The sequence below is a fragment of the Phaethon aethereus genome, assembly GCF_964289735.1.
Source record: "Phaethon aethereus genome assembly, chromosome: W".
In the NCBI taxonomy this organism is placed as follows: domain Eukaryota; kingdom Metazoa; phylum Chordata; class Aves; order Phaethontiformes; family Phaethontidae; genus Phaethon; species Phaethon aethereus.
In genome coordinates this window covers 37,520,953-37,532,254 of record NC_138581.1, presented here as the reverse complement: position 1 = coordinate 37,532,254, position 11,302 = coordinate 37,520,953, and the positions used below count along the sequence as shown (strand labels likewise).

The following is an 11,302-nucleotide window of genomic DNA, read 5'->3' as shown; positions in this document are numbered from 1 at the left end:
AACGCTACAGGCTTGGGGAGGAGTGGCTGGAGACCTGCCCAGCGGAAAAGGACCTGGGGGTGCTGGTTGACAGCCGGCTGAACATGAGCCAGCAGTGTGCCCAGGTGGCCAAGAAGGCCAACAGCGTCCTGGCCTGTATCAGGAATAGTGTGGCCAGCAGGAGTAGGGAAGTGATTGTGCCCCTGTACTCGGCACTGGTGAGGCCGCAGCTTGAATACTGTGTTCACTTTTGGGCCCCTCACTACAAGAAGGACATTGAGGTGCTTGAGCGTGTCCAAAGAAGGGCAACAAAGCTGGTGAGGGGTCTGGAGAAATAAGTCTTATGGGGAGCGTCTGAGGGAACTGGGGTTGTTTAGTCTGGAGAAGAGGAGGCTGAGGGGAGACCTTATCGCTCTCTACAACTACCTGAAAGGGGGTTGTGGCGATGAGGGTGTTGGTCTCTTCTCCCAAGTAACTAGCAATAGGACGAGGGGAAATGGCCTCAAGTTGCGCCAGGGGAAGTTTAGACTAGATATCAGGAAAAATTTCTTTACTGAGAGAGTGGTCAAGCATTGTAACAGGCTGCCCAGGGAGGTGGTGGAGTCACCATCTCTGGAAGTATTCAAAAACCGTGTAGATATGGTACTTCAGGACATGGTTTAGTGGACATGGTGGTGTTGGGTTGATGGTTGGACTTGATGATGTTAAAGGTCTTTTCCAGCCTTAATGATTCTGCGATTCTGAGATCAGTAACAAGCGGTGACCCTCAATGGTCTGTGTTAGAACCAGTACTGTTCAATATCTTTATTAACGATATAGATAGTGGGACTGAGTGCACCCTCAGCAGGTTTGCAGATGACACCAAGCTGAGTGGTGCAGTTGATACGCTTGAGGGAAGGGATGCCATCTAGAGGGACCTTGACAGGCTTGAGGACTGGGCCCATGCAAACCTCATGAAGTTCAAGAAGGCCAAGTGCAAGGTCCTACACCTAGGTCGGGGCAACCCCCCGTATCAATATAGGCTGGGGGATGAAGGGATTGAGAGCCTTGCAGGGGTCCCCAGCACAAGAAAGACATGGACTTGTTAGAGCAGGTCCAGAGCAGGACCACAAAAATGGTCAGAGGGCTGGAACGCCTCTCCTATGAAGAAAGGCTGAGAGTTGGGGTTCTTCAGCCTGGAAAAGTGAAGGCTCCAGGGAGACCTTATTGCAGCCTTTCAACATATAAAGGGGGTTTCTAAGAAAGGTGGAGAGAGACTTTTTACCAAGGCCTATAGGGACAGGACAAGGGACAATGGTTTTAAACTGAAACAGGGTAGATTTAGATTGGATATAAGGAAGAAATACTTTATGATGATGGTCGTGAGACACTGGAAGAGGTTGCTGTCCCAGAGAAGATGTGGATGCTCATCCCTGGAAGTGTTCAAGGCCAGGTTGGACTGGACTTTGAGCAAACTGATCTAGTGAAAGATGTCCCTGCCCATGGCAGAAGAGTTTGACTTGATGATCTTTAAAGGTCCCTTCCAACCCAAAACATTCTGTGATTATATGATTCTATGATCTATCAACAGGAAATGCAATCACACAACTTTTAATGCGCTACATAACATCTCTGCTTCATTTTCCTCTTCTGGTAAACTGGGATCATAATAGGTACTCACCCAGTTTGAAAGGCTCTTTGGAGTCGTTTATGTTTGGATCATTGTAACTTCTTAGCACTGGAAAGCACCATCTTGTTGGGATCACCCTGCAAGGGTGCGACCTTAAGGAGAAGGAGCTGTGGCATTGAGAAGCTGGTAAACAGCTGGACGCGTGCAGAGCTCAGCCTTGAGGAGAAGGAGCTGTGGTAAACAACTAAGAGGAAGCAAAGGAGCGCGTGGACACCTGCAGGCAGCGAATCCTGACTGTGTGAGAAGCACGTGGACTGTGTGTGGTAACCAAGCAGGACGTATTTTGTGGCGCGTGAAAGAGCTGTAACGGCATAAAAAGCAGACACTTGTAGCAATAAAGGTCTTTGGCCTGAATCCCCGCCAGAGTCCGTGCCCTGTTACTCCACAAATGGCGCCCGAACGGGGACCTGAATCATGGGAAGAGAACAACCGGTGGAGTGGCCCAGCTGAAAGGAGAAAATAGCAGCGGACCAGAGAGCTGCAGGAGAAAGTAGCAGCGGGACAGAGAGCTGCAGTCCAGACAAATAATCACCAAAGAGGTGAGCAGCTGGGGACGTTAAGTAATGGGGTCGCAAATATCTTCGGAAGAAAAAGCAGTCCTTTGTATTATAGTAAAAATTTTGAAGAAAAGGGGGATTAGTTATGATGAACAAACTTTGCAATTATTGTTAGCATTTTTGAAGAGCCAGGGGCTAGCAGCAGACTCTGCAACAGCTTTTGAGCTAGATACTTCGGAGAAAGCAGGGAAATCGGTGTTTGAGGCAGCCTCTAAAGAGGATCATACGGCTGCGAAAGTGTTAACAACCTGGCGATTAGTCAGAGACTCTATAAAGGTGATAAAATCAGAGCAGACAGCTGCGGCAGCAGCTGCTGCTGCCACAGCCCCAGGAGAGAAGGGAGGCCGAGCTGGGGATGATGAGAACGAGCGATTCCCCACCCGCGCCCCCGCCCCCCTGCTAACGCAACCAATGGAGGTGCTGAGTCCTCCTTGGCCCCCGCCTCCTGACCTGGAACATGAGCGGTGGTCACCCATGCCGCAACAGGAGGGGGCTGCCTGGGGCGATCCTTCCCCCAAGTCAAGATACGACCCTGCCCAACATTGGCAAAGCATGAGACAAGAGGCCTTGGCAGAGGGGGAGGGGACGGAGCGAAGTGGGTACCGGCCAGGTTGGTACGGCCGGCAGTAAGACCAGAAGATCCTGTCACACGTCCCACGGATGCAGAGTCCGACTCCGACGTATCGCCAGCTGATGCTTTCGCTCTTCTGTATGGGAAATGACGGCTCATTGACCGTTTCAGCGGCACTCCCTGGACGTTCAAGAGCAGGAACTTCAATATGCCATATTTGTAAAACAGTGTTGTCGGTTTGTTCTATGTCGTTGTAATTATTGTCACAAATGTATCATTTCTTTTGCAGGGAATCAAAGAGTATATTTCAATAAGACACTCTCCCCACGGTGTATATGGTATAACAGAGTTGGGAAGATAGAGAATTTTGGGTATATTCGATATTTCTGTTGTAATATAGAATGATATATCGGGCAACGATGATGGAGGGAGGCAGTAAGTTCATGATAAGGGTGCAGCCATGGGCGGACTATTTCTGAGGACGAAGCACCACCAACAACAGCAAAAGGATAAATACCACTTGCAATCTGCCAGAAGGGTTATGGTGGCTGTGTGGAGATCAATTGGCTAGGAAACAGCTGCCCGGGAACTGGTCAGGGGACTGTACCATGGGCGTCCTAGTTCCTAATTTGCAGATAATTAATCAGACTGAAATTAGCGGTATCATTAGAGGAACATGGAAAGCTTTTAGGGCAAAGTGCTCTATAACTACAAATCCTTTGGTGAGATATAATAAAGGTTATCATAGCTTCGTACAGGTGCTTTTTCCATCGCTAGGAGTAGTACAGCTAGAAAAAGCAATAGTTAACTTGTCGGCAGAAATGGAAATTATTGCTAATCGCACTGTAGATGCGATTTTAGGCTTGCAGCTGTATACGGAGGGGTTAACAGATGGAATTTTGGCCTGTGAGAAAACTGCAGTTAGCATAGGAGGAAACGGATGGCTGGGTAAGAAATAGATACTATGCTGGGTGAGAGAAAACAGCCCACAGAGATAAGAAAGTTGATCAAGGTTAGGGGAGGATGTGGAAGACGTGCAGTAACGGAGGAATATAAAGCACAATTCACAATTTTGTTTGCCTTGTAACATTCTGCTGTTGGCTTAAGCATATTTGATATGTGACTGCTGAATTATGGTAATACGCCATGTGAACAAAGCCTACGAACCAATAGACGGGATGGCTGTGGCGCGTGCAGCATGTCTGGCCAGCGGGCGCATACGCCATAGGCTCCCTGTGTTAAAAGGTGGCAACCGAGGCGTGTTCCGACACTCACTGGCCACGTGTGTCGAAACTCGTTCCTCTGCAAATGTATAAATACTAGGATTTCCTGAAGGGCAGTGGGCCGGTGTACGGCAAGGCCACCGTTGCCTCCGTGGGGACGCCCGCGTAAAGCTGGCACCTACCGACTGCTGGGCTGAGTTCACGGCGCAGGACGATACAAGAATGTACAGATGGTCCATCTTCCTCACAGTCCTCGGGTTGCGAATGATCCATCAGGTTTTGTTTATAGATAAACAAAAAGGGCGAGATGTTGGGATCACCCTGCAAGGGCTCGACCTTAAGGAGAAGGAGCTGTGGCATTGAGAAGCTGGTAAACAGCTGGACATCTGCACGGCTCGGCCTTGAGGAGAAGGAGCTGTGGTAAACAACTAAGAGGAAGCAAAGGAGCGCGTGGACACCTGCAGGCAGCGAATCCTGACTGTGAGAAGCACGTGGACTGTGTGTGGTAACCAATCAGGACGTATTTTGTGGCGCGTGAAAGAGCTGTAACTGCATAAAAAGCGGACACTTGTAGCAATAAAGGTCTTTGGCCTGAATCCCCGCCAGAGTCCATGCCCTGTTACTCCACACCATCTTATCCAACCTAACTTCTAGTACAAAATTTACTATATTCATGGTCAGCAGATTCCAGATGATGAGGGACTAAGGAGTAAATATACCTGAAGGAAAATTACTCCAGAGAATTCTTATCTTTCCCCTTTCTTCTGATCACAGCATTACCCAAGACAGGCAAATCTACTGTTACAGCAGACAGATCTACCTTATTCTGAGTTGTTGCCAGGTATCCTTTCTTCACATTCAACATCTTGCAGTTCTATAACTTCTACTTTTGAATTTCTTCTTTCATACCACACATCAAAAGGCATGTGGGGGTCCTCAAATGTCCCAGGGTCAGCTTCATAGTATCCCTTGTAAGACAGAAAGCTCCCTCCCGAAGACTTGTGGTCATGCACAACAGGGTGGACAGCAACAGTCACTGAAGCTGAGGCAGTCACAGTAGTGATAGGCTGGCAGTAGGCTGGTCGTGAGGCACTCATGGCACCAAACACCATTCTTCTCATGTTATTAGAATGAGCCTTGTGGCCCAAGCAACCCCTATTGCTAGGTCCTGAATGTCGTTCAGCAGAAATTTCAAAAGCATCCCTGCATGGACAGTAAGGAGGTGGTCGCAGCCATTCCCTTGTTTCCCATTTTGGTTGTCTGCCCTGATGCAGCACCTGCTGATTGCCAGCCTCTGGATTCAATTGCACTCTGGAACTCGACTGATACCTTGTCTCTGGCTGAACTACCTTAAAGGGAGACACATGGTTATGCCACTGACAAAGCAAGGCAAACAAATACTACACTTTTTTTATATTTTATCCCAGGAACAACATTTATAATGGTATTGTCCTGGTTCTAACTCTATAAACGTAGTGTTCTGGAGTCTTAGAACTGTTGATTTTTCCAGACATTTTTTGTCTGAAGTTGTTAAAACCTGGAAAGCATAACTTCAGATAAACACAGGGTTACAGCTGAAAATATATGCACCTCCTACATACTGCTCCATCTTTTCAAAGGGATGGATAGCAAGCACTTAATCTTAACTGGTTCAACAAGCAGAACTGCAGGCATTTGGAAAAGGCTCCACCCAGGGTACACACACAGGATGTTAGTGGGGTAGTTTGTACAGACTGTAGGAATCTTTCTGGATTTCTTTGAAAAGCGTGAAGCACAGCAGCCACATCAGTCAATAAACCATGACCAACTTCAAATGTGGCTGTGCTTGTACCTATTTTTAGGCCTCTGTTGAACAAAAAGATATCTACATTGCAGCTCAGCATGCAGCATCATGGGGAGCAGGAGACGGAGCTTTTTCACTTTTCTTTGAAATCGCAGTTATGCCAACCCAGTAGCAAGATGGAACAGACCCAAGATTTGATACAACCCTGAAACTTTTTCTAAACTCTATCAATCTTTCTCCCCAAGTGAGCTGTCCAGAGAAGAGGTATATGAGATGGTGACCCACAGGGAGCTGTGTGGAAGAGGTTTGGATCTTTTAAACCTCTCCCCACTTTCTTTCCTGGAGGTCACCCAGAACAACCATTGAATAGACTGAGAGCTCTCTCTTGTGGCTGGTGCTAATATAATAGCAATTACATGTGCTGAAGACCTCAGCTTTGGTACCATAATTTTACCCCCAACTTGATTCTAAAGGAAAGCTTTCATGTCCTGTCTCCAAATGCTCCAAATTTTGGCACAGTCACAAAGCATAATCAGCCAGAAGTGTGAAAAAAATATTACAGCCTTCCCACAGAAATAGATATAAATTAAAAAACCCCAACCAAATAAAAAATATTCTTGCCCTTCCTCCAGTCAATATGTGAGCTACTTACAGTGGATCTTGGAAAGACAGGATTCTCAGTGGCTTCCACTATTACTTGATGGACTGGTGCCCCAGAGCCTTGAGTAGCCTCATAATGATGGAGCTCTTCACTGATGCCTGACACTGCAGTTTGAGAGCTGTACTCAGAATCAGAAGAATCTGACCCATTATTTGTGTCCCTGGGTGGCAGTACAAACCTCATGATGCTGGGGGTTGGCTCAGAAGATGGAGTAGGTAATCTGTTTTGTCCATGGACTGGAGAAACCTGATAATGACAATGATAATTATAATAACAAGCGTTCAGTATCATTCAATTAGCATTACCCTTATTATTATTAGCACTTGATAGAAATATTCTTTAGCCAAATACATCTTTCCATGCCATGAGAAATTTAGCACTAGTTTTCTGATCAACACCTGTATTACACTGAAAAAATGCATGAAAGAAAGAGAGACATGATCTCCATCTCTGGAGATGTATGCAAATAGGATTATACATATTCCTCTATGTATCATTGTCTCAGCAAGTGCATATATGTACATGAACATGCACACTTACACTTATAAATATGCAAATAATTTCTGGACTTGCCTCCCCCCTCAGCATATATTAAGTGTGATTTCATAAAACATCTCAGATGTGTATGTATAGTATGGTTCAGTGTCTAGTTGTAGAGACACACACATAATTGCAATATATGCACATACATACATATATAGTTTGAATAAGGGACAGGCCATATATACTGTTAGGAATATAAGCGATTATGTACTTTTGTCAAAACTGTTTTATTAATACTGTATTGAGTAATTGTATTATTAAGGAGAAGGTGTGTGTACAAAAGGAGCTGTCTTTTGCAAAGTCTTGGGGAAAAGCCTGGTTTTATATTTGCATATGACATTCTTCTTTTAAAAGCTTACCTAATATCTACATTTGTATCTAGCTTGTTGATTGCAGCCTCTAAAACAATACTTATTAAAAAAGGTACTTTAAAAGTATAAGTAGAATAATATCAAATAAATAACAAACATAACATTTAATAAAGATTTAAATTAAAACTAGAGCAAGAAACTTAAAGTAAAAATTTAAAAAATCCAAGAGAATTTTAAAAATAGAGTTTCTAGAGAAGGGGGTTGGTTGCAGGGAGAGAGATTAATATTATCATTTCTTCTGCTCACCATAAGTTTTACTGACCTCAGGGTATGGTCCAAAGAGTGAAAGAAGAACAGGAAGCAGCACCAATCCATTGAGAACTCCCAAAATGGTTAATATTGCCAAAACAGCAAAAAAATACCTGAAGTAGGGTTTAAGGGTGTGGGAGGGGGAAGAGAAAAGGCACAAATATTGTTAGAAAAAAGGGATTATATACTACTGCTAAATATATTTAAAAATACATATGCTAAATTAAATCTCAAATAATACTAATATTGTGCTAAATAATTAAATCACTTTATATAGTTTTTTTGGTGTCCTGGTTTCAGCCAGGATAGAGCTGGTTTTCTTCACAGAAGCTAGTGTGAGACTGTGTTTTGGATTTGGGATGAGAAACTGTTGATAATGTGCTGATGTTTTGGGTTGTTGCTGAGCAGTCAAGGACAGTCCAGCTTCTTGTGCTGGCCTGCTTGCAAGGAGGCTGGGGGTGCACGGGGAGCTGGGAGGGGACACAGCCGGGACAGCTGACCCAGACTGGCCAAAGAGATATTCCCTACCATACGACGTCATGCCCAGTACATAAACTGGAGTTAGCTGGGGGGTGGAAATCACTGCTCGGGGACGGGCTGTCGATCGCCGGGTGGTGAGCAATTGCTGTATTGGGCATCACTTGTTCTTGTACATTCCTTTGTTGGTATTATCATCGTTGTTTCCTTCTTTCTTTCTGTCCTATTAAACCGTGTTTATATCAACCCACGAGGTTTTTCTTCTAATTCTCTCCCCCGTCCCACTGTGGGAGGGGGAGTGAGCGAGCGGCTGCGTGGTGCTTAGTTGCCGGCTGGGGCTAAACCACGACAGTCCTTTTTGGCGCCCAACGTGGGGCCCGAGGCTTGAGATAATAACAGTTGCAGGTCACAATATCAGTTTATTTGATTTGCATCATGCTCTCGTCTTTGCTGTACATGTTAAGGATCGGTGTTGGTCTCTGCGGGCTGCTGTACTCGCCTGCGAGTTTTGTTTTTAGAGCACTGACCTTGAGCTTAATGTGGTATCATCTGTACTAAAGCCACGACATTTGGTTTTGCTTTTTACCCTTTGGATTAGAGAATGTATATCAACCAACCCAAAGTATTAGTTGATAAAAGAAAAAAAGAAAATTAAATTTGTTCATTTCCCAGAATCTGGCAGCACATAATGTTATTTATGAACGTGTTACACAAATACAAAAATATGGAATGTGCAGTGAATGGCTGAATGTAATGAAAAGAAGCCCCCATTAGCAAAAACCCAGCAGAAGCAAACAAATGAAGTGAAGGGTGTAGAAGTTAAACAATTTATACTAGAATGGAAAGAAGCCCACTTCTCCCAGCAGCTAATCGAGTGTGAAATACTTCTGCATCTTACAGTGGAATCTCTAATTAAACCTCTAGCATAAGGTAAGGCTTTCCCTTCCTATTCATTAATCACAAGTTTCCACCTGCAATTTTGAGTTACAGTTTTACCAAATAGCTCAAATTACAACCTTTTTACAACACAAGAACCATCTTTCCACAAAGAAAATGCTGCTCATTCTATAATAAGCTTCAGCATCCTACTGAGTAATAGCACTCCAGAATAGCACAATTGCATTGCAGGCTAATCTTTTGTTGAACAATTTAATACCTCTGAATACTGTTGTTTTGCACCAGCCAATTCAAACATAAAGGCTAAAGTACTATGGAAGAAGAGGAAAGTGCACAAGTGTTTGTCCTTTCCCACCACTGAAAGCTAAGGTCTGGGATCTTTCATGAATACCAAGGTAAACCTGTCACTAAAAGGAAAGCATTGCTGGTTGGTATTCAGCACAGATGGAGCTCAGACGTAAATTAAGGCTGCATTATAACTAATGGTTTCAAGAACTCAGTCTTGGGTAAATTCCTGGAGGAGAAGGAGTAAGAGAAGAACTGAGGGCAGGTTTGCTACTAATAGCTCTGCTGACATTAGCTGGCAATAAACAGTATTGCCTCCATGTTTCTAAATCTCATTAAACGTATCAGACTCCTGTAAAACAGCAAATATCCTGCTACTGTAAACATTTTGGTGTTCCTGATCTGCATTAGCAAAACTTGGTGAACCAATCCACTCCACTCAGATAAACCACCAGAATTTTATCCTGGGACAGAGATCAACAACAGGCATTAAAACATTTGCATCTCATCCATCTAACATTTAGGATAAACAAGAAGATTATAGCTCTGACCACTTGGTGTATACAATGTCTGTTAATTCACTTAATATGCCACACTGTTGGACTAATCTATCCTGTTCTGGAAGTTTGGCGTCATCCCCACCCACTATAACAAATGTTCAGGCTCTGACTTTTTTTTTTTTTTTAAAAAAAAAACAAGGTGAACTAAAGTCAGATTGTGCTAGAAAACAAGAAACTGATGGGCAAAAAAGTAAAATAAAAGAGGCTGAAAAGTTGAAATGCTCATTTTATATACTAAGAGAATATCCACTCCAAATTTTGAATGAAGGGCTGCTACAGTATTCCATTTGCCATGATACCAGAAATATGCTCTGTAATTCTGTGATTCTGTAAAAGATAGTATATTTCGTCTAGACATAAGAAAAAAAAATTTCACAGTGAAGTTGGTGAAGCATTGTCACAGGTTGCCCAGAAAGGTGGTATATGCCCCATACCTGGAAACAATCAAGGTCAGGTTGAATGAAATGAAATGAAATGAAATGAAATAAAATATACTGACCTGAAAAAAATACAAGTTCTATTTCAGGGCATGCAATATCTGTATAGTAATAATCCCCATGTAGGTTTAATGTGTTTAGACCTAAGTGTAAACCTCCTACTCTCTGCTTTCTGCAAATCTCTTACATACATAAACAAAAAATCCCAATGAGATTTAGCAATCATTCTCTCAGTTCCTGCCTCCGACATTTTGTTGTTGTTGTTTTCAAATGGATGTCAGCTAAGTCTGATCACCTATCCAGTTTATGTTTACCTAAGCAGTTAAGTCATCTTTCAGAGCATTTTTATTTGGCCCAGTTCTACCTCAGTTCTTTTAGGGCTAGGATATATTTTTTTTGGGGGGGGGGGGGTGTGCTGCAGTTTGCCACAGAGAACCTGTGTTACTTCTAAGATTAGTGATTTTGCAGAGCTCCACAGGTTGTTTGGAATGGATTAGGATCTGTTTCATTGTACTTCTCAAATTCCCCTCAAACGAAAAACTTGCTCTCCTCTCATACTTGACAAATTCACATTCTTAATTAAATCCACAAGAAACTGTGCCTGTAGTTCTAAACAGAAGAGCCTTTGGACTTTGCTTTACAAAATTTTAATATGAAGTTCTGTGTTCATACTTATGGTTCCCTAGCTCCCAAACAGGGCTTTTTTCCTCACCCATTTGTAAATTGCTGTAAACCTCATGTAAAGATAGCAGGAGAAGGCCCAGAGAACATCAGTTGCAGTGTAATTGCAACATGTTTGTGGCTCCGTGTGTCCTTTCCAGGCAAATCATTGTGCATATGAAAAATCTGGAAGACCTATATCTGGAAGGTTAAAGGTAAAATATTGGACAATACCAGCTGCTTCGAACTGACTTAATTCCAGAATTAGCAAAATTTGCTGAAGAGGACCATTTTTGTTTCCTTTCATGCTGGGAGTCAGATTTTCCTGGAACAGATTTTAATACCAGCAATGAAAATAATACTATGTCTAGCATGTGACA

General features: G+C 43.4%; 1 protein-coding gene across 1 annotated transcript in view; it reads right to left on the bottom strand.

Moving 5' to 3' along the window:
• Positions 1–4,820: 4,820 nt before the first annotated feature.
• LOC309415215 (protein patched homolog 1-like) overlaps positions 4,821–11,302 on the bottom strand; it is a gene marked incomplete at its 3' end in the record, with an annotated part of 105,825 nt that continues 99,343 nt past the window's right edge. Inside the window, exons 21-23 of the mRNA XM_082012666.1 lie at positions 7,620–7,719; positions 6,431–6,689; positions 4,821–5,344 (exon numbers count right to left, since the gene is read on the bottom strand). Of these exons, the coding sequence (XP_081868792.1) occupies positions 4,821–5,344; positions 6,431–6,689; positions 7,620–7,719 (883 nt within the window). The remainder of the gene's footprint in view (positions 5,345–6,430; positions 6,690–7,619; positions 7,720–11,302) is intronic.